We start from the raw sequence: 24,083 nt of genomic DNA on the forward strand, positions 1-24,083 counted from the left end.
TGAAAATGTGTTGCTGGAAAAGAGCAGCAGGTCAGGCAGCATCCAAGGAGCAGGAGAATCGACGGTTCGGGCATAAGCCCTTCTTCAGGGTTAACTTGGGGCGTCAGTAAACAGTTCAGTTTGGGAAATAATAGCAAACGAATCATCAGAAAAATACACACATTGAAATATTCGTGTGTTGCTGTATTCTAAGAATCCTGTCAGTATGTATGGATAAATTGTGTTGAGGTCATCAAAGTTTGTTTGGAGTTGAGCAAATAAAAAGTTAAAAGTTAATTTTGTCAGTTAACTTGCAAGCTTTAATGGCCTGTCTCCCATCATTTACTGTGACACTTGGATAACTTCTAGTCAGTACAGTTTCATAGTTCAATGTTCATGACGTGAAAACACTGGACACATCTTTATTATAAGGAAGAGTTGCAAATACCCAGGACTGCTAATTAACACAATGCTGGGCATTCTCTTTTCGATTTCATTTATATCAGCAGAGAAACCCCGCATTGTATATTCACAAATACAACAGGAGTACTGCTCCTTTGTGGCTCTGCTTATTATGGTAGCATTCTTTAAATATTAGATCATGGGTAAACATTTTCTGCTCAATTCATGGAATCTGTGGATTAAATCCTAGCACCACTTAACTAACGGCATTAGCGGAGTACATTTCCAAGATGGACTCTAGTGGTTCCACCAGGTTCATCACCAGCAACCACAACCATGTAATGAATGAATGTTCGGGATGCTCACATTCAGTGACATTTAATAGAAATCTCTTGGATGTCTCTAATGATTTTAAAAGAAGCTATATGTTTTATTTCACATGTTCCAATATCCTTTGCAATGTAAGAAATGAACAGTTGTCATTATGACCTTACTGACAGCCAAAAATAAATTTGTTTTGTTGACAACCACAAGCCTTTCAAAAAAGCTAAATAAATAGGAATATCGAAATGAATTGTAACAACTTTAAATAGGATTTAGGTGTCATATCAATAACCAAAATGATCAGAACGTAAAACTTTAAAACACAGCAATTAATTCTGACAAATAAAAATTCCCATTCAAAAGTTACATCTGAACCAACAGGAAAACTTGATACCTCTTTATATTGTATAAAATATTTGTGTCAGCAGGGGAATCTCCGTGATAAAATGCTACCTGTTTCATGAAGTTGGTAGCTATTTAGCCATAACACATAAGACACAGAGACCATTTGCTATATGCCTTGAAGGGCAGCAATGCTCATCAACTGTACGAGGGCAAGAAGGCAAGTCTTAAGCCTTCCTCAGTAAGAATGGAAATTGAACCTATGGTGTTCACATTACTTTCCAAAACAAGCAAGCCATTTAGCCAACTGAACTAACCAGAGCACACCCACTTCATGAAGGACAGAAAAAAAGGACCAATATTTCAAATGAACATATTATGCTCTTCTACTGCTATAGGGATATTATGCAGCACTAACTTGATGTTCCTGGCACCATTCAGCATCGATTCTGTGAAAGAAACTTTGCAGCAGCCGAAAGCTTTTGACACCTCTGGTCACTGCTTTGTTATCAGTAGAGTAGGACGTGGCAACAAGCAGATGTCATCAGTTCAATGGGGGCAGCCTCCATTAGAGGATGGAGAGGGTCACCGCAACCAGGGTCTCCACACCTCATAGACAGAGTTGTGAGCATTTTTAAAAATGCCATTGCAGCCGATTTGCCTCAATACCAGTGGACCTGCCCACCCAGCCTTCATTTCTTTTCCTTTTAATGCCACGTAGGTTAGAGAATTTGAGATTTCTGACATCAGAACAATCACCTCCATACTACCAACACTCCATATTTTCTAGCCTTCCGCAGCATCAAGCAGCTTTCTTCTCACCAGTGAAGCATGCCCAAGTTACAAATGACTTCATTCTCATGGGTCCTCTCGTGACTGAAGAATCTGATGCAGTATGCAGAATGGATGATCTTTCTGATGATCAAAGTTGAGTAATCCTGCACTGATAATGAATATACAGGTTTCATACAAGCGAGTTTTGTGTTGCTGTGAAAGGGACACCATTTTTTGCAGCATCATCTTCAATTAATGAATCTGGAAGCTCTAAGATAGATTTGTTTTAGAGAAAGTGCAATTATATCTCACTTCTTAGTAATCAAAATTAGATAGAAGACTTGTAGAATTGCTGCATCATTGCAATCATTACATTAAAACGTCACTGAAATGTATTGTCACCATTTCACTTCTCAAAGAACACTGAAATAAGATGGGCCACTCAGCCTCTTGAGCTGCTTCAGTTTGATCATAGCTCATCTTAACTATTGTTGCCTCACCTTTATTCTATCAGAATAGACTTCCATCAATCTAAGTTTTGAACTTTTCATTTGACTTCTGCTCCCCACCCTCAACAGAATCTTGGAGCTCTGTGTCCCAGCTTTCTGTTACCTTAATGGGAGCTGTGTTTCTGACATCAATGGGAGCAGTGTTCCTGACATCAATCCTCAATGGCTCAGCTTTATATGTTAGGTTTTGTTCTGGACTTAGCATGCCAAAAAATAAATACTCTCAAATCCAGTAACCATGCTATATTCATTCATTTTCTAGACAAGAGGGAATACAGGTAGAGTGCATGAATCCTGTTCGCAAAAAGCAACGGGTATCAATATTGATGAACAGAAAATTAGGGTGCATTGAACAACTTAAATTTAATCATGAGAAGCAAACTTGCACTCATTCAGCAAAGAAATACCAATTAATGACAAATTTAAAAAAGATGCTGCATTCCAAGTTCAGTGGATCTTTAGGACAGCCAAATACAAGTATATTTATAAGTTTTGGTTTCCCAACTCAGTTAGGATTTAAATTCAACCTCAAAGGAACGAGAACTCAAGGCCTGTCATGAGGCACCATTTGGCTAAGAGTTTTCTTTCCTCCAGTTATTAAGTAATTCCATTAGTTTGACAGCTAAAAACATCAAGAATTCTACAAGTACAGCAAAAACTTGTTATACTGAATTTGTCTAGATTTCTATTTAATGACTCAGATTTGAGCATTGAGTCTTCAATTCAAAGCACCAAGTCTGATGTCCTGAGAATTTCTCAAATGCTCTCAGACCTGTCTTAACTTGATTAAAATAACACAAGACTGCATAAAAAAGAAGAAAGGGAACTACCTTGATTTTGTTATAAGCTTCAATGAAATTTTCAAAGCCCATTTCTTGCTCCAGTGTCATTCGCAGCTCCTCCAGTCTGCTGAAGACGCTGTCAAACTCGGCACTTCCACCTGCAACATCTTCCTCACTGTCATCTGCACAAATTGCAAGAACAGAAAACTCTTTAGAAAAACCACAAACCTCAGCCAGAATCACCAACAGAAAGACTTTGAGATAAGCTTTTTGATCCTGCACTGTTGAAAGCTGCCCAATTACTGCAGATGGCTTAATTTCATGGGGATTACATTACAAAGCTTTGTAAATTTCAGCCTTTATTATTTTGCCAATTTAGCATGGTCCATATGCATACAGCTGTGAACTTTGGCACTGCTGGGGTGCTTGACTGCAAGTCAAAGCCCTTGGCAGTTGTTTTTGTTTGGAAAAGAATGGATTACACAATGGTAAATAAAATAGTTTCTGAGGCTCTTTTATACATTTCCAATTTAATTGTGCTTGATAAATTTCAATGTTACAAAGCAAAGATAACATGTAGCTCAATGGTGTGTAATGTTCATTACACAGATAGTTCCCAACGGGCCATATTAGTACAACTAATCTGGACAGAAGTCCAGTCAGGACCAAGAAAGCTGCTTCTGTAACTAAGGTTAATCTTCTTCAGCTCTGATCAACATTTTCATCAGATAATTCGGTTCCTCTCTTTTTTTTTGGGGGGGGGGGGGGGAGACAGTATAGCAACTGCACAAGAATATTATGCTTATTACCTAGAAGAGTGTAAGTTGAAACCACACCAGAATTAAACAACTATTCATATAAAATTGATTACTGCTGAATTATCAGACTGTTTATCTATTAATCAGTTTTGGGTCAGAAGTTGCTTCAATTAAACAAACTGAAAAATTCAGGGCTACTGAGTGATCTGGATGTCCTTGGTTAGATCCTTCCAAAGCCTAGGTCCTACCTTTTATATATTTTTTCATAAAAGGCAAGCATAAGATGCTGAGTTCCAGAGTTGATTCGATTGATCCACCACTAAGCTTTAATCAAACACAATTTATCCTTGCAACACAGTTAAAATACAACCAAAAGAATTGGCATTACTTTATTCAACTCAGTTACCTAACAAGATTATATTTATTTAACCACTAATCATCAACTGTTGATCAATCAGCATCCCATAAACACCCTTGGCAAAAACAATTCAGCACCACGTACAATCTGCCCTTTTGATTTTTTAAAGGAGTAAGCCTCTCAAAGACTTCACTCCTGCAGCAAAGAACTCAAGCTTTCAGCTCCTGGAGCCACCAAAAAAAAGAAAACCACAAAATCGACTGAAAAGAAAAACTAAACTCCTTTTGGGTCTGTGTGAGCATGACCCCACCTACCCACGATTAGATTTTTACTTAAAACAAAAATGCAGGGAGATCTCAAAAGCTGTTTACCAACTGCCTGTCTGAAGAGGACATTTCAGCATCATTGTGACAACATCCCTCTGCAAGAGAAACAGGACAGAACACACCTCTTAAAGGCATTGTATCATCACACCTTGTAGGCGAAGGTGAAGACTACAGATGCTGGAGATTAGAGTCAAGAGACTGTGGTGCTAGAAAAGTACAGCAGGTCAGGCAGCATCCAAGGAACAAGAAAATAGATGTTTCGGGCAAGAGAAAGAGTGGGTTTGTTAGGGGTCATGGATCTGACAAGGTAGTCGTGGAGGGAATGGTCTTTATGAAAAGTGGATGGGGTGGGGTGGGGAAATATATGTCTGGTGGTGGGATCCATTGGTAGGTGGGGCCATCCAACAACCCACCCTTCCCTCCCGGTACCTTCCTCTATCACCGCAGGAATTGCAAAACTGCGCCCACACCTCCCCCCTCGTCTCTGTCTAAGGCCCCAAAAGGAGCCTTCCACACCCAAAGTTTCACCTGCAGTTCCACACGTCACTTACTCTATCTGTTGCTTCCGATGCAATCTGCTCTACATTGGGGAGACTGGACACCTTCTCGCAGAGCGCTTCAGAGAACATCTCCGGGACACCAGCACCAACCAACCCCACCGCCCCATGGCTGAACATTTCAAGAAGGTTACCTCAGATTACAACAGGATTTGGACCAGATGGGCCAATGGGCTGAGAAGTGGCAGATGGGAGTTTAATTCAGATAAATGCGAGGTGCTGCATTTTGGAAAGCAAATCTTAGCAGGACTTATACACTTAATGGTAAGATCCTAGGAAGTGTTGCTGAACAAAGAGACCTTGGAGTGCAGGTTCATAGGTCCTTGAAAGTGGAATCGCAGGTAGATAGGATAGTGAAGGCGGCGCTTGGTATGCTTTCCTTTATTGGTCAGCGTATTGAGTACAGGAGTTGGGAGGTCATGTTGCGGCTGTACAGGACATGGGTTAGACCACTGTTGGAATATTGTGTGCAATTCTGGTCTCCTTCCTATTGGAAAGATGTTGTGAAACTTGAAAGGGTTCAGGAAAGATTTATAAGGATGTTGCCAGGGTTGGAGAATTTGAGCTACAGGCAGAGGCTAAACAGGCTGGGGCTGTTTTCCCTAGAGCATTGGAGGCTGAGGGGTGATCTTATAGAGGTTTACAAAATTAGGAGGGGCATGGATAGGATAAATTGACAAAGTCTTTTCCCAGGGGTCGGGGAGTCCAGAACTAGAGGGCATAGGTGAGAGGGGAAAGATATAAAAGAGACCTAAGGGGCAACCTATTCACGCAGAGGGTGGCACATGTATGGAATGAGCTGCCAGAGGATGTGGTGGAGGTTGGTACAATTGCAACATTTAAGAGGCATTTGGATGGGTACATGAATAGGAAGGGTTTGGAGGGATATGGGCCGGGTGCTGGCAGGTAGGACTAGACTGGGTTGGGATATCTGGTCGGCATGGACAGGTTGGACCGAAGGGTCTGTTTCCATGCTGTACATCTATGATTCTACAACTCCCTCCTCCTACTCAGCAGAGGACATACAGGTCCTGGGCTTCCTCCATCGCCACTCCCTTACCACTGGACATCTGGAGAAAGAACACCTCATCTTCCACCTCTGACTCTCCAACCCCTTAGCATCAATGTGGACTTCACCTGTTTCCTCATTTCCCGCCCCCCCGCCATCTTATCCCAGTTCCAACCTTACAGCTCAGCACCATCCTCATGACCTATCCATCTTCCTTCCCACCTATCTGCTCCACTCTCCCCTCCGATCCATCACCATTACCCCACCTCCATCCATCTACTGCACCCTCAGCTATCTTTCCCCAAGCCCTAGTCCCCTCCCATTCATCTCTCCACTCCCGAAGCTCCCACCCTCATTCCTGATGAAGGGTTTTGCCTGAAATGTCTATTTTCCTGCTCCGTGGATGCTGCCTGAGCTGCTGTGCTTTTGCAGCACCCATCCTCGACTCTGACTTGAGTCACACAAAAAAAGCATACAGGGAAAGCAAATAATTAGGAAGGAAACCAGAATGCTGGGAATCTTTACCTAGCACTGTTGAGACCATATCTAGAGACTAACTAGAGGTTTGATCAGCTTACTGAAGGAGCAACATACTTGCGTTAGGAGCAGTTCAAAGACTTTTCACAAGACTCATTCCTAGGATGAAAAGGAACGTTTGAGTACATTGCACCTATATTCTCTGGAATTTAGAAGAATGAGAGGTGATCTTATTGAAACATGCAAGATTCGCAAAGTGGATAGCAACTAACAGGATCAAGAACTAGAAGGCACAGTTTCAATTACGAGGTCTCCCCATTAAGATGATGACAGGTAGGAAATATTTTTGCAGGTCTTTAGTGCAAGTCTCCATCTCAGAGATCAATGGAGATAGAGTCTTTGAATATATTCAAGCTGGAGTTCGATATGTATGTAATTTACAAAGGAGTCAAGGGTTATAGGAGACAGGCAGAAAAGGAGAGGTCAAGCCACATCAGATTAGTCAAGAATTGAATGAAAATAGCCTCCTCCTGTTCTTGTTATTTATGTTAATGAAAGTGAGGTTGTGGTTTTCAGTCTCCACTCAAAACTTCAACCTTTAGCTAACCACTCCGTCCCTCCTCCCAGCAACAGTTTATCATTGTCAGTCTGTTTGTAACCTTGGTGTCACACTTGAGCTGTCATAGTCATGCTACTGCTGAGATGGCCTATTACCAAGTCTGTTACATAACTGGACTTTGACTTTGTCGCAGCTTATTTGGAGTTTTCATTCATTTCTTTGCCATCCTCTAGATCAAACTATTCCAGAACACACTTGGCCGATCTCCTATATTCTATCCTCCCAAAAAAAAGGTAAGACAAAACTAAATATTTGTGCCTCAACTCCTAATTGTCCAAGATCTAAACTCCTGGGATTCTCTAATCTCACTCCCAGAGAGTCTTCCTACCTCTCTTTCTTGGTTCCTTTAAGACAGTCCTCAAAACTCTAATTACTCTATGATCAAACTTTTTCGCCATTTGACTGAATAACTCAACACGACCAGTGCCCTACTTTGTTTTCTAAATGTGAAGTGCTTGGGGCCTTTTATTCATATAGCATCTTTAACATCGTAAGTTGTTGTTAATTCTGTACTTAGAACAAATTTCAGAAATCTACAAGTTGCAACATTAACATTGCTTGCAGCATTTTCAACACCTGGATTATACTCAAGATTCCCTCCTAGACATTTCGTCAATTAAATCATGCCATAAATTACAGTATTTAATAAACAGACTCAAACGAAAATTATGTATTTACAGCTAGGATACCTAAAGTTGCATATGAAAATTGGAAACACAGCTTCACCCAAGAAAAGCTTTTAAGATAATTGGCAGAAGAGTAAGAAATGAGAGAGACAGACTTTGTTTGTGTAACAAATGAGAAAGATCTGCAATGCATTGCCTGTAAAATTTGAGGGAAGGAGATTCAATAACTTTAAAAATGGAATTACAGAGATAATGGCAAAGAGGAGATAATGAAAATGAATCAGATAGCTCTGCGAAAGAGCTGGCCCCAGGAGTGTTGGACCAAATGGCTTCCTTCTGGGCTGTGAGATTCAAAATTCAGACACATTAATAAGGTTGATGCTCTCAAAGTCCTTTCCAGTATAGGGCCAACTGTGCTAACAACACTTCAGCTGAGGTGGGTGTAGAATGTGTATACATGCAGGTGTCCATGGAAGCATGTCCATGGGGGAGGTGAGGGAGCTGAGCGGTCATCACTGGTTATTTGTTTCAATCATAGCATCCCTGCCATGTGGAGTCAAGCCATTCAGCCCATCAAATCCACACTGACCCTCCAAAGAGCACTTCATACAAACCCACCCCATCCCTGTAACCTTATTTCTCATGACCAACTCATTTAACCCAGACACTCCTGGACACTATGGGCAATTTAGCACGACCAATTCACCTAACCTGCACATCTTTGGACTGTAGAGGAAACCGGAGCACCCGGAGAAAACACACGCAGAAACGGGGAGAATGTGCAAACTCCACACAGACAGATAGTCACCTGTGTGAGAAATTGAACCCAGGTCCCTGTCGCTGAGGCAGCAGTGCTAACCACTGATCCACTGTGCCACCCCAAATATCTCCAGCAACAAAAATAGTGTTTTCAGTTATTGAAATTCATCTGTCATTGAGTAGTTTAATCCACTTTAAAAAATTATCCTTTTGAAAGCTAGAACTTCTCATTCCCTTGATCAATTTGGACACCATCAATCTTAGATAGACTGGTCTATGTAACCTTAGTTCAGGAGTTTACTCACTTTTGGGGTATAGCCAGAATAATCCTTCTGTGGTGACACCTGGAAAGTTACAAAGAATCCTGGTCATTATCTTTCAACATGGAGAAAAATCGGAGAAGGAACAAAGGAAGTGACACTCTGAATTTCAGCTCAGAGCTACAGAGACTGGGAATGGTGGCAATTCAAAAAAGTAAGGTTCAGGAGCAAGCTGATTGGGAAATTCAATATTCTAAATGTATAGGTTTAACTCGAATAATGTTTGATGTTGTCTCCAGGAAAGGGACAGTCCACTTAAGACCAAGGGAAGCATAGTAAAGATGAAGAGTTAGGTACTGGATGCATACTTGGGTTGAACACTTGTTGAAAGAAAAATGTTTTCTGAAACTCATGGATCCTTTTCTAACATTTAGACCAGTTGGATTGCAATGGTATCTTTAGACTATAAATTGTTTCATGTCTAGCAGGCAGTGCATAGATACACAGTTTCTGTATTTGTCACTGCAAAATTATTAATCATGTTCACTCACTTCATGTTGGACCCTACAAAAAAAAAGCCACTGCCATGACATATACTTCACTCATTTCACATGTGTTATAGATTCCAATGCACAAATAATTAAATCCAGAGCTGGATATTGTGTTTGGCTGGTGTGCTTTGCAAGACATCAAGAGTTGGACTAGAGTAACATGCAGGCCAGAGAATGGAAGGAAGGACATGCTTAAATCTTCGGGCTTTTCTGCGGCTGGATTTATTCAATTTGATTTCACAGTCTGTCACGGTGGGTGAACTATGGGCTAGTCCAGTGCTATAAATGCTGCCTCACTGTGCTCCTAAATTCTCACTTGATATTCTGTAGCTCCAATGTAATCCCCTCTAGAGCCTTATGCAATACTACAGTTATGTTGGCCTTGGCTGTTGTTATATGTGAAACAGAACTATATAACGATTAGTAAAACTGAAGTACTCAGCCAAATTACTTTCAGATGACATTAAGCAGAGGCCCCATCTTCCTGTTCAGATGGCACCATTCTAAGAACAGCAGGGTGTTTTTCCCATGTCCTAGCCAGCAGTCCTCCCAGTACAATTACCATCAAAACAACTAATTAACTTGTTTTTTCTTCACTGTTTGTGGAATCTCATGACATATAAACCGGCTGGCACAAATACTAATATAATGACTGTACTCCAAGAATGTCATCTGAAATAAAAACAAAGTGCTGGAGAAACTCAGCAGGTCTGACACCAACCAAGAAGATAGAAGCACACAGTTAACATTTCAGGTCTGATATAACTGAGAACATGAGGAGGAACTAGGGCACATTCAATTTCTCTCTATCATTAACGTGTTTCAGAGGACTGTTATGAAATACATATATAGCAACTATCTGTTTTCTACCTCACCTGTTTGAAAGCAGTCATTATATTTTCCCTGACACCACCCTCATCCAGACACCGTTGCTCAGCCTTCTTCATTGCTGGATTTCTGGGAGATCCAGCATTTCTAATAAGTTTATTTTTAATTGTGACAGAGCCGCAGGACAAAATTAGCTGCTAATTTGCTATTTGATTAGCTCATTATGATAGTATCTGTATTTGCCTCTTCTGCAGATTAGCTCACCTTGATTGAATAGCTGCTGTCCTCTCTCTGGTCAGTAATATTCTCTCTCTAACTAACTTACCTGCTCTATCTTTCTGAAACATGCTATACCATCCCAGCTTCATCTCTTGTCCATCTTCACTTTGCAGCCATGTCTCTGTAATGTCAATAATGCAAATATTTTCACCAGCTACAAATTCTAAATACTAATTCTAAGAGGCTTATCCTAAACGTATTACTACGAATGTTCTATTTCACTTTTCAGTACTTTTCTAGTTAAGAATAAAAGGAACAGGAGTAGATATTTCAGCCCGTTGACTATGTTCCACTATTAAATTCCAAATTAATCCTTTTACGTTGAGTCCCTCCCTACGGTGAACATTGGTCATCTTTACTTACTTTTTGTTTTTGGAAAGTATCATTGCTATTAACCATTAAACCTATTGGGAAAAAAAGTGTCATCATTATATTTTACACCAATAGACCATCTCCATTACTTCTCCTTCAACTTCCAGTTAATTCTTCACCTGCAATCAAACTGCACTGGTTTAGGATTGTAAATAGCAGATTTGGCTTCAAGTCAACAAGTGTTTCTTAAAAGAATTAGTGAGGAATAGACGACAATAATCGTGGCTTATATCAGAGTAACATACAACCTCAGGCTTGAAAATACCCACTGTAAATTTTCTTATTTGATAGAACCTCAGATACCTTCATGAGCCAAGGCAACTAATTCAATTCTTTTTTCTTTATTTCTCTCCCTTCTCAAGGCACTAGCTTGTACTGGGCTGGCAGCCCTTGGTTAACCTATTCAACTGACCACAGTGAGAGTGTTTGCAAGAAACATGAAAATGTGGGGAGGAGACAGCCAAGTCCTGACCTCAACCAGTATTGGCTCTCCAGCGTTCAAAGAAAATGAGGCAGATGAGGGAACTCTGGTTCATATTGTTTTGTTAAACCCCCTCAACACTCTAGCCCAGGGTCACCAAAGTTAAATGTAACAGTTTGAGTTAATTGACTTCAACTATGTCTAAGACTCTATGGATATAGGCTACTTGGCTGTTACGGCTCTGTACCAAATGCAAGTGAAGTTACTCAAGTTATCAGAATATAATATTTAAGCCAGACCACATTATTTCAGGAACCTGCTCACAAATGAGCATTCTGCCAACTGAAGAGGAGCCTTGAGGGCTGGAAACTTTACATTTGGTAAAGCACTGGGGCAGTAGTGCAAAATTTATGAGTGGACAGTGACATAGGATCATGGAATCCCTACTGTGTGGAAAGCTGGCCATTTGGCCCATCAAGTCCACACTAACCTTCTGGACAGCAGCCCACCCAAACCCAACTCCCTATCCCATCCCTGTAACCTTGCACTTCCCATGGCTAACCCATCTAGCCTTCACAACCTTGGACTGTAGAAGGAAACCAGCAGGAACCCACGCAGACATGAGGAGAATCTGCAAAACTTCACACAGACGGTTACCAAAGGTGGAATCAAACCCAGCTTCCTGATGCTGCGAAATTCAGTGTGAACCACTGAGCGACTGTGCTGCTGTGACATAATTAAATGCCATTAATCAATGACCAAACTCAGCCCTCCTGAAGTCTCCACTCCAGCACAGAATTCTAATTTCTCTGGTTTTTGAATGTGCATCTTCATCCCAAAATGAAGACGGCATGCATTCTCATTAGTCAGACAAAAACTTCACCTTGTGGATTTGCCAATGGCTTCAGACATCCACCATGCAGTTGACCAAAATAAAACAAACATTTATAACCATTTCTCCTCCATAATCTTACCAAAGTTGCTTTGAAGTCTTCAGTAGTTGCTTGCTGAGTTTCATTTTTTTTACTCTAATACCTACACCACCACCTCAGCAATTACATTTTTTCACTCACCACATAAGAATGGGAGTAAGCCATTCAGTTACATCATCACCTGCTTGTGTTCAATATTCCTTTATACCCTGAACACACATTATGTCATTCATCTCAGCTATAAAAATATTAACTCAGCCAAAATTTGCAATTTTTTTTGAGTGAAAACATGCTTTCTGATTTCATTCATAAACCATCTCGACCGAATGCTAACATTATTGTTCCTTGTTCTGTCATTCTGTTCCCCGCACCCCCCCACCCCCATCTAAATGGCTTTTCTTCATCTTTTCTTTTTCCTTGCATGGAATGCAAGTATTGGCCACAGGTCCAACATTTGCTGTCCATATCGAGAACAATGCAGTCTGGAGACACTTCCTTGATCCAAGACATTCTGCATGGCATAGATACAGCCATAGTGCTGCGAGGAAGGAAGGGAGTTCCAGTTTTATTTGTCTAATAGCAATGAAGGACAAATTCCTTCATTGTTTAAAATATTTAAATTTGATTTGCATTTCAAAGGCAATTCAAATTTATGCAAGAATGGACTCTCAGCTTAACCCTTCAAATACCAGTGCCATCCTCAAAGCTGCACTACAGCCCTTAGCTCTCCACAAGGCTACTTTCTATCTGTCCTGAGTAAAAACTGAAAGGTCTGTGGATGCTGTAAATCGGAGACAGAAATAGCTTGAAAAGTATCTGTGGAGAGAAATTAGAGTTAACGTTTTGGGTTGAGTCTTCTGAGAAAGATTAACTCTGATTTCTCTCCACAGATACTGCCAGACGTGAAGTTTTTCCAGCAATTTCTAGGTTTGCCCCATCCTCCCGGAAGTTGTTACCAAAAGGTGAACATAGTATTCCAACTGGGGTCTGACCAAGGCTCTCGTTTCAAGCTCCTTTCAAATAAAATCCAAGATCCAGGCAATTCAAATTACTCCACATGATCAAGAAACTGGTGGAGGAACTGGAAACTGCAAAGGCTTTGAGCCTGCAATAGTACTGAAAACTTGTGCTCCAGAACTTGCTGCTCCCCTAGCCACACGGTTCCAGTACAAAATCACCACTGGCATTGACCTGACAATGTGGAAAATTACTCAAAAGGAATAGGAGTAGGCCTTTCAGCCTCTTGGGCCTGTTCAACCATTCAATAAGATGATGGCAGATATGTTGCCTAATACCAGCTACCTGCCTTTAGCTCATTTCCCTGAATGCCTTAGAGTTATAATTACATGATCCAACATCCACTGCCATTTGCAGAAAGAGTTCCAAACCTCTACTACCCTGTGTATGTAGCTGTGCTTCTTAACATCTCTCCTGAACGTCTGGCCCTCAATTCTCAGACTATGCCTCCTAGTTCTAGAATTCCCAACCAGTGAATTTTTTTTCTCCCTTTATCTACCTTCTCTTTTCTTGTTAATAGCTTGAAGACTTCTATCAGAGCACCTTTTAACTTTTCTAAATTCTATAGAAAAGGGGCTTAATTTGTATAATCATTCCTCACAACTTAACCCCTGAAATCCACTTATCACTTCTGTGAATTTAATCTGAATTCCCTCCAATCTAACCTTCCAAAATGGTGGGACGTCCAGATCTGCTCAGAGTACTCCAAATGGGGTCTAACCAGGGTTTGTATTGCTGCAGCATTACTTCTGCATCCGGATACTCCAGTCCCCTACAAATAAAGCCTGGCATTCTATTCATTTGAGTATTTTCTATACTTAATTTGTGGGATTTTAAAGATCTATGCTCCTGAATCCCAAAATCTCTTCTGATATTCACTGTATTTAATTTCATACTGTCTACAAAGTACCGTGATCTATCCTCTGCTGATTCAAAATAGAATCTTGCTTCACACTTGCTTACTCTGAAATTCATCTGCTCATTCACTTGGTCTCTCAAAAGCCATTTGTAACTTTATGCTGTAATCTCCTACATCTACAATGCCACCTTTGTATCAACAAATTTGAATATATGACTTTCTATACCAATATCCAAGTCATTCATAAATAATATGAATAATATGAATAATCTAACACAGATCCTATGGGACATTACTGATCACATCCTGCCAATTTGAGGATCTACCATTACTCCTATTTTGTCTCCTGCCACTCAACCAGCTATGTCCAAATATGCCCTGTAGACAAAAAGCAGGATAAATCCAAACTAGCCAATTACTGCCCTATCAATCGACTCTGGATCATCAGTAATGATAACATTTAACAATATTGTCAAGAAGCATCTACTCACTAAATAAACACAAAGAACTGCAGATGCTGTAAATCAGAAACAAAAACAGAAATTCCTGGAAAACTTCAGCAGGTCTGGCAGTATCTGCGAAGAGAAGTCAGAATTAACATTTCAGGTCTGCTGAACCTTCCTCAGAATTGACTGTAGCCAGGAAAATATCGTATGGGAATTGGGGGTAACTTTCTGCTGGTTGAAGTCATAGCTGGCACATTGGAAGATGGTTGTGATTGTTGCAGGTCAGCCAGCTCAGTTCCAGAACATCTGTGCAGGAGTTGCTCTGGGTAGGAACGAGGCCCAACCATCTTCAGCTGCTTCAATGACATTCCCTCTATCATAAGGTCAGTAGTAGGAATATTCACTAATGATTGCGAATTGTTCATCAGCATTCATGACTCCTCAGATACTGAAGTACTCCATGTTCAAAGACCATATCAAACCCACCGACTCCCACAGCTACCTGGATCACACCTTTTCCCACCCTACCTCCTGCAAAAAATGCCATCCCGGATTCCCAATTCCTCCACCTCCCAATTTCCCTTCCCACGTGGTTAAAGATGCCTTCCAACGCATCTCGTCCACATCCCGCACCTCCGCTCTCAGACCCCACCCCTCCAACCGTAACAAGGACAGAACCCCCTAGTGCTCACCTTCCACCCTACAATCTTCACATAAACCAAATCATCTGCCAACATTTCTGCCACCTCCAAACGGACCTCACCACCAGGAATATATTTCCCTCCCCACCCCTTTCCACCTTCTGCAAAGACCGTTCTCTCCGTGACTACCTGGTCAGGTCCACGCCCCCCAACAACCCACCCTCCCATCCTGGCACCTTCCCTGCCACCTCAGGAATTGCAAAACCTCCACCCACACCTCCTCCCTCACCTCCCTCCAAGGCCCTAAAGGAGTTTTCCACATCCAAAGTTTTACCTGCACATCCACCAATATCATCTATTGTATCCATTGCTCCTGATGCGGTCTCCTCTACACTGGGGAGACTGGACGCCTCCTAGCAGAGCGCTATAGGGAACATCTCCAGGACACCCGCACCAATCAACCACATCGCCCTGTGGCCCAACATTTCAACTCCCCCTCCCACTCTGCCGAGCACATGGAGGTCCTGGGCCTCCTTCACCGCCGCTCCCTCACCACCAGACGCCTGGAGGAAGAACGCCTCATCTTCCACCTTGGAACACTTCAACCTCAGGGCATCAATGTGGACTTCAACAGTTTCCTCATTTCCCCTTCCCCCACCTCACCCTAGTTCCAAACTTCCAGCTCAGCACTGTCCCCATGACCTGTCTTACCAGCCTATCTTCCTTTCCATCTATCCACTCCACCCTCCTCCCTGACCTATCACCTTTATCCCCACCCCCACTCACCTATTGTACTCTATGCTACTTTCTCCTCACCCCTCCTCTCATTTATCTCTCCACCCTCCAGGCACTCTGCCTCTATTCCTGATGAATGGCTTTTGCCAGAAACTTCCACTTTCCTGCTCCTTGGATGCAGCCTGAACTTCTGTGCTTTTCCAGCACCACTCTACTCCAGAATCTGGTTTCCAGCATCTGCAGTCATTATTGTCACGGGTAAAAACATCCATACTTGGACTGAAACATTCACATGACACAAGTGCCAGGCAATGACCATCTCCACTAAGAGATAAGTTAACCACCCACTCCATCAACAGTCAATGGCATTACCATTGCTGAATCCCCCATTGTCAACATCCTGCAAGTTACCAATGACCAGAAACTGAACTGGACACAGTGAATAAATACAATGGCTACAAGAGCAAGTCAGAGGCTATCAATCCTGCAGCAAGTAACTCATCTCCTATCTCCCCGAAGCCATCTACAAGACACAAGGGTTGTGATGGAACATTTCCTACTTGCTTGGATGAGTGAGGCAACACACAAGAAGCTTGACACCAGCTAGGACATAGCAGCCAGATTCATTGGCACCACATCTACAAACATTCACCCACTCTACCACTGATGCTCAGTCACAGCAGTGTGCACTGTAGAAATTCACCACAGATCTTTGTGGCAGCATCTTCTAAACCCACAATTAATTCCCGCTGGAAGGACTAGCGCAGCAAGGAACACCACCATCTGCAAGTTCCTCTCCAAGCCACTTACCATCCTGACTTGGAAATATATTACCTTTCTTTCACCGTTGTTACAATATGGGGTAAACTCTTTTACTTAATTTAAAACCAGTAACACAGAAAATATTTATCTCATGAAATAACCTGTAAAAATTAGAGTGGCCAACTATGTAAAGTAAAAATTCACAACTTTATTTCTAAAGTATAACAGAGAATAATTAACTACTATTTACAACTCCTTCCTCTAACTTATTTTTTACTTTCCCTTCTATAATACTTGTCCGATAAAACTTCCAAGTAAAATTTACAAAACAATACTAACTCAAAACCATGCAGCTGTAGGTTCCTGTCTTCGGATCTTCCGGTGTCTTCTTTCTGCTTAAGAATTTCTGTCACAGGTTACTGATCAAAAAGGGATTTTTAAGAGACTTTTTTTTCCAAGCAGTCTGTTACATGCTAGGACTTGGCAGTTCTCCTCTCAACTGTTCAATCCCCCACCCCTGCCAGTCTTATATCCCAGAGCATCGGATTATGTCAATGGCTTATTGTCAATATACCCAATTCAAACCTGATTGGAAATTGGTTTTTTTTTCAGTGTATAATTTAAACTGATTGGCCAAATTCAAACTTGTTTTGTCTCCAGGCAATTAACTAATCGAGTTGTTCGACCCAGTGTTACATTGTTACCTTATTGAGAACACTTGCTGCTGCGTCCGGTGGTTCTGCTGCTTTTAACTCTCTTAAAAAGGTACACCCACATCTTTAAAACATTAACTGGGTCAAATTCCTGGAATTCCCTGCCTAACAGCATTGTCAAATCTATTTACATGGACTGCAGCGATTCAAGAAGGCTGCTCACCATCACTTTGTCAAGGGTAACTATGGACAGGCAATAAAGACCCAGACAGCCACACACCACAAGTGAATTAAAAATAAAAAAAAACTTATTTCTACAAAGCATCGGGGATTGTTGTGTCCTCCCTTATTACCACCATTTGAACAATTGCATGGTGATGCCAAATGTTTCCACTCCTTATCTCTGGAGAACAGTTCCAATAATTATCTGAATGAATCTATGAAAGTAAACCTGACTCTTGTACAAAGGTGGATATTTCCATTTCCTCTGGCACCAGTCTGTTTAATTATATGATACCAGACATTCAGAAGATAATTGTTGTAGATTATTCTGCGGTTTCAAAATGTTAAACATTTCTTTTTAAAAAAACTCAGCACTGTTGACAATTCATGGACAAAAATGCAGTATCACAGGGGATGCTCTAATGTTCTTGGGGCCTGGGTTTGAATTCCACAACAGCAAATGGTGGGATTTTAATTCTAGACTTCTGAATTCAAAGTCTAATGATAACCATTAAACCACTCAATTGCTGTAAAAAGCCATCCTTTAGGTGAGGAAACTGCCATCTTGACTTTGTCTCACCTACATTTGACTCCAGACCCAAAGCAAAACAAATAACTTATCTGCTCTCTGAAATGGCTGTATCACTTTGATAATCTGCTAGAATGCATAAAAAGCAAATGAAATTGGTGGACCACCTGGCATCAACTAAGGCACTGAAATGACAATAGCAAACACCGTCTTGCTGACCTTGCAAAATACCCCTTAGTAATATTTGCAGGCTGGTGTCAAAATGGGGACAGCTGTCTCACAGACTAGTCAAGCAACAGCTTGGCACAGTCATACCTTACACATGATACAGACACAATCACCATCCCTGGTCCCATGTCCATGGTAGAACAGACCCAGCAGAGGTAATAGCATAGTGGTATATATTATATACATCCTTGGCTACACAGGGTGTAACCAGGAATGATGATGGTGTCTGCACCCTGCACTGTGAAGTCCTAAACATTGACTCCGGACCCTGTGAATTCTCATAGTTGAAAATGTAGCACTGGAAAAGCACAGCAGGTCAGACAGCATCAGAGGAGCAGGAGTGTCGACATTTCAGGCATAAGCCATTCATCAGGAATGTGGAAGGGGAGCCTACCTTCCCACCAGCCCCAGATTTATCTCTCAGCCCCCTCCTCTCCTACATGAAGAAGTGCTTACGCTTGAAATGTCAACTCTCCCGATTCTCAGATGCTGCCTGACCTGCTGTGCTTTTCCAGCACCATGCTTTTCGACTCTGACTCTGCAGCATCTGCAGTCCTCACTTTCTCTGATGAATTCTCATGTCAAACATGGGCAAGAATTAACCCTGGTTGAAAGTGTTTCTAATAAAAATCTCCAAGTTACAATATTAATCTTCAAACACAGCATAAATAATGCACTGCCATATGTAATGCTTTTTCCTGTAATAACACGTTCAATAGCTATGTGCACATGGTGAGAATTACAGAAAAAGTTATGCTGCATGCACCAAATCACATGTCAGATCCTCAAATCTCATGGAATAATTTTCCATACAACTAACAGTTGTAATAACAAAGAGAAATTGTTACAAAACGTCCCAGAGGTAATGAAAATAGACCAGAATAATCAATTAGGAGAAAGTGAGGACCACCATTTCTGATGAAGGGCTTATGCCCAAAACATCAATTCTCCTGCTCCTCAGATGCTGCCTGTCCTGCTGTGTTTTTCCAGCAAAACACTCTTGATTCAGAATGATAAATTATTTGATATGAAAAATCACTTGTCCTAATTAAAATTGATAACCATCATTTTGTCAATAACATAATAAAATCACGAGATCCAGCGAAATAAATCAGCAATAGCCTTTTGATATCTAAAGCAGCACTCTCAATCTCTAGATGGCAGTGTAATCTATTAAGAATATAGGAAAAACAACCTGACTGCCACTCTTCATGAATAGCACTTTGGTCACTGCTGCTTGCTGGATTTTCATCATCTTCCCCCTCTGCTCCATTCACTGACGATTCCGCATTATAAACACTTTCTTCAGGAGGACTTGAATTGGAAGCTACCTCCTCCTCCTCCTCCTCACTGAACTCTTCACTGGGCTGCTCCTGCAACAGACGCTCCATCGATTCCTGAAGCTCCTGTAGGTCATCTGCATCGCCTTCTCCAAATATACTGGAACACACAAATCATTAAGTGACTGCTTTCCTTTTTGATCACAGTTAACTTTGGTTATCTAGCCTGTTTCCACTCTTCATCATCGGCCTCTGACACTGTCCCACTGAAGGTTGAGGAACAGCATGTCCTCTTTTGATTAGACCGTTTACAACCTGATCATCTCAAAATGGAGTACAATGACTGGGGAATTTCTTCAACTGCTGGGCAATAAGTCTACTGTACACTTGTATATCCCCTCTAAACCCATGTTTTGTTGTTGCACCTATCCATCATTTGCCTTCCATTATTATGTGGTATAGAAATTAATCGATCACTCCTGCCCTTTAGCTTATAAGGGACCTTTCCTTTTGATCATTCGTATCTGTGTTGGAGGGGAGAGGGGTGTGTGTGTGTGTGCGCGCGCGTGCGTGTATACACGGGTGGGGGGGGGGGGGGGGGGGGGGAAGAGAGGAGTGTTGCTGCACGGGGAGAAAGATGCAGATGTGATTCCACTGTTTAAAACAGGAGATGGATGGAACAATTCTTTGGAACTGTAGATAAAGGTAGCTAAAACATCAGTGGTAGGAATGACAAAAGGAACCACTCAATGCCGTAATTGAAAAATATCGAGAAACCAATAAGCAGTCAGCGAGGATTGCAAAAGGGTAAAAAAAAACATGCTTGCCCAATCTTTATGAATTATCAGAGAGCAGATAATGGTCATGAAGGAGATGGAACATATTTGGATTTTCAAAAGCCCTTTGATTAGTTAACATACAGTATACTCATGACTAAGGTTACAGCATATGAAGTTAAGGAACAGATTGTAGAATGAATTGCGAGCTAGTTAGAAAATAGAACTGAGGTTAAACAGAATGGATTAGATCAGCACAAGGTGGGAACTGGTGAATTCATGGGCTGATTCTTTTCATTTTCATTCATGGGTTGAGAATTATGATGCTGCTGCTCCTTCATCAAAGTTAGTTGTCCTTGCCTTTTTTTCCAGGAAGTCGTAAAGACACAAAGTTTGAAATGTCTGGGGTTTCAAGTTTAAAAAAAACACTTGTACATTGAAAAGGGGAGTGGCCAGTTCTCCCAGCTCAGCTTTTCTCTGGTTTGGTTTTGGCAGTCAGTCAGTGGTGAAGCTGCTGGACCCAAAGAAGCAGGTCCATGTGATCCTCTCTCTCTCGGACATCTCTCCTGTAAGATACTGTTGGATTTTACCTTTTTTCGAAAGGGGTGTTTATGGGGATTGTTGCATTATTAAGTTTGCATAGTCTGTTCGCTTTCCGGATAGGTGAGATTATTCTGAATTCTGTTCTCTTTTGTTTCACCGTAAATAAATTCTGATTTATTTAAACTAAGTGGTTGGGCCAGCCATGTCGCTCCTGGAATACCTGCATTACACCTACTTAAAACAACGAGCAAAGTTAGGGTCTGGACTACCTTCTTGAAATGTTGAGGGGGTCTGGCATGGTCCATAACAGAATTTTGTCAGCTGGACCATTATTTATTACCCATCCCCAATTGCTCTCGAGATAATAGAGACAAGCTCTCTTCTTGAATTGCTATAAACTATGCATTGCAGGTACATGCACAGTTCTGAGGGAGAGAGAGTTCTAGGATTTTGACCAGTAAGAATGAAGGAATGGCAATCTGGTTCCAAGTTGTGATAGAAGTGCAGCATGATGGGGAACATGCAGGTAGTGGCATGCCCATGTAGCTGTTACCCTCATCATTCCAGGTGGTACAGCTTGTGGGTTTGGAAGGTGCTGTTGAAGGAGCTTGAGAGGAGTTGGTGGTGTTCACCTTTGACACTGGTGGAGGAAATGAATGTCTAAGTTGTCACGTGGTGCCAATCAAGTGGGTTCCTTTGTCCTGGGATGGTGCGGATTATGTCAACTGTTGTTCATAGTTTACATTAAACAATTTACAGGGGATAACAAACTAGAGGGTGAATATAACAGGAGGAAGTAATGAAAAAACAAAACTAGATTCAAGAATTGCAAAATAGGCTTGAATGTCACAAAATTGTTCAAATATAGGAGGACATTTTAGGTCATAGTGTGTATACCAGCTCTCCAAATGAAAGTCACATCTAGTGCCACTCTGTTTTTTCATGTCATCCTGCACATTAAAAAAAGCAATCTAATTCCAAATTTAACCTAAGCAACATAGAATCTATATAGAAAAGAGGAGCAATAGGAGTCTAAGGTAGATATTCACAAATTACAGAAAGGTTAATAAAGCCATGAGAGAAACAGATCCCATCATTTAACATGTTTTAACGAGGGAGAAAATTGTAAAATAGAAAAGGTCATGTGGAATTTTGGTTAGATGACAGTTTAGATGTATGAAATCCCGAATTCCATATTTTGAAAAGGATACACAAGCAATCCAGAGGATGGAAAGGAAGTTCACAAGCATAATAGCAAAGTGAAAAGGGAGAATACATAGCAGGAATAGCTGACAGGCTGGTACACACTTCTTACAAAAGAGAAAGCTGGCCTCACTGAGGTCTTGAAAATTTGGAAAGGAATCCAAGAGATGTAACAAGAATGCTTGCAATTATGGGAGGGAACTAAAACTACAGGTCATAAAACGTGAGGTAGATGCTAACAAATAAAATAGGGAATGATGGAGAAACTATTTATTTTAAACTCTGATTTGAATACAAATCATGCCACACAGGCAAACAACAGAAATGGGGAAGCTAGATAAAGGAGGAAAAGGGAAAGAAGGGGTGTACTGATAGAAGGAGATGAAGCAAGGCAGGTGGAGACTCACATAAAGCATAAGCATATACCATTCTGTCTCAATGAGCACGGAAACAAATCAATGTAATTTGGACATCACACACCAACAGCTACTGCACATGGCAGGTTCATACAGACAGAGTACTGTAAGTAGAAATCAAAACAGATTTGTTCCATCTAGCCTCTGAGTCATGATCCAATGTAGCTTTGGGTAAATTCTAAAGGATTAAAATATTGATTGATGTATTGTTGTCACATGTACCATGATACAGTGAAAAGTGTTGATTAGCACGCTGTACAGGCAGGTTGTACCAATAAAAAGGGCATCAGGGAAACAGAACAGAGTGCAGAATACAGTGGCATGGCTCGCTGAGAGAGAGAGTGAGAGCAATCAGAAGTGACATTTGAAGGGCCATTCAAAAGTCTGATAAGAGCAGGAACAAGCTGTTCTTGAATCTGTTTGTATGTGTATTGAAAAACATTTACATCTTCTGCCCAAAAGGAAGAGGGTGGGAGAGACTATAACCAGGGTGGGAGGGTCTTTGATTTTGTAGGAAATGGAGAGATTTTTGCTTTCCTGAGGCAGCAGGAAATATCGATGGAGTTAGTGGATAGGAGCCTGGTTTGTGAGATGAACTGCGTTGTGTTCACAACTCACTGTTGTTTCTTGTGGTCTTACCACGCTGTGATGCATCCAGATATAGATGCACTATGGAAAGCATCCTAAAAATTAGTACAAGTCCTTGTAGATATGCTGAATTTCCTTAGCCTCCTGGAGGGAAGTGATGTGGAGAGATTGTTATGCTTTCTTGACCATTGCGGGGATCAGGACAGATTGTTGGTGATTGTCACTCCCAGTAACCTGATGCTTTTGACCATCTCTACCTCAGCACCATTGTTGCAGTCAGAAGCGGCCCTCCACCCCGCTTCCTGAAGCCAATGATCAGCTCCTTTGTTTTACCTACATCAATGGAGAGATTTTTGTTTTTACACCATGCGCTAAACACTCAACCTCTTTCCCTTTTGTGTTGTTTGAAATTCAACCTATAATGGTGATGTCATCGGCACACAGTTGGGGCAGAATTTGGCCACAGAGTCGTGAGTGTAGAAGGAATACACTAGGAGGCAGAGTACGTAGCCCCATGGACAATGTGTTGAGGATTATGCTGCCTATTCTTACTGATTGCGGTCTATCAGTTAGGAACCGAGGATCCAATTACAGATAGGGAACCAGATCTTGGAATTCAGAGAGAGATGAGTTTGTTTGGAAATATGTTGATGAAGGTGGAACTGTAGTCAATAACTATGAACCTGACATAAATATGCTCATTATCCCGATGTTCCAGGGATGAATGTAGGGCCAGGGAAATGACGTCTGCTGTGGACGTGTTGTGCCTGTAGGCGAATTGCAAATGATCAAGGCAATTGGGGAGGCTGGAGCAGATGCTAGCCATGATTAACCTCTTGAAGCATTTCATAATTTTGGAGGTCAGAGCCACCAAATAATAGTCATTGAAGTACCTTGCATTATTTTTCTTTGGATTTGAAATGATGATGGTCTTCTTGAAG

The 24,083-nt window shown here is 41.3% G+C and overlaps 1 protein-coding gene across 3 annotated transcripts in view; it reads right to left on the reverse strand.

The window, feature by feature from the left end:
• nek1 (NIMA-related kinase 1) overlaps positions 1-24,083 on the reverse strand; it is a 153,500-nt gene that overhangs the window by 12,697 nt on the left and 116,720 nt on the right. For all 3 annotated transcript variants that reach the window (XM_060834885.1, XM_060834876.1, XM_060834895.1), the window contains 2 exons: positions 19,532-19,776; positions 3,161-3,294 (listed from right to left, as the gene is read on the reverse strand). In XM_060834885.1, coding sequence (XP_060690868.1) covers positions 3,161-3,294; positions 19,532-19,776 — 379 coding nt within the window. The remainder of the gene's footprint in view (positions 1-3,160; positions 3,295-19,531; positions 19,777-24,083) is intronic.

This window comes from Hemiscyllium ocellatum, chromosome 2 (assembly GCF_020745735.1).
Source record: "Hemiscyllium ocellatum isolate sHemOce1 chromosome 2, sHemOce1.pat.X.cur, whole genome shotgun sequence".
In the NCBI taxonomy this organism is placed as follows: Eukaryota; Metazoa; Chordata; class Chondrichthyes; order Orectolobiformes; family Hemiscylliidae; genus Hemiscyllium; species Hemiscyllium ocellatum.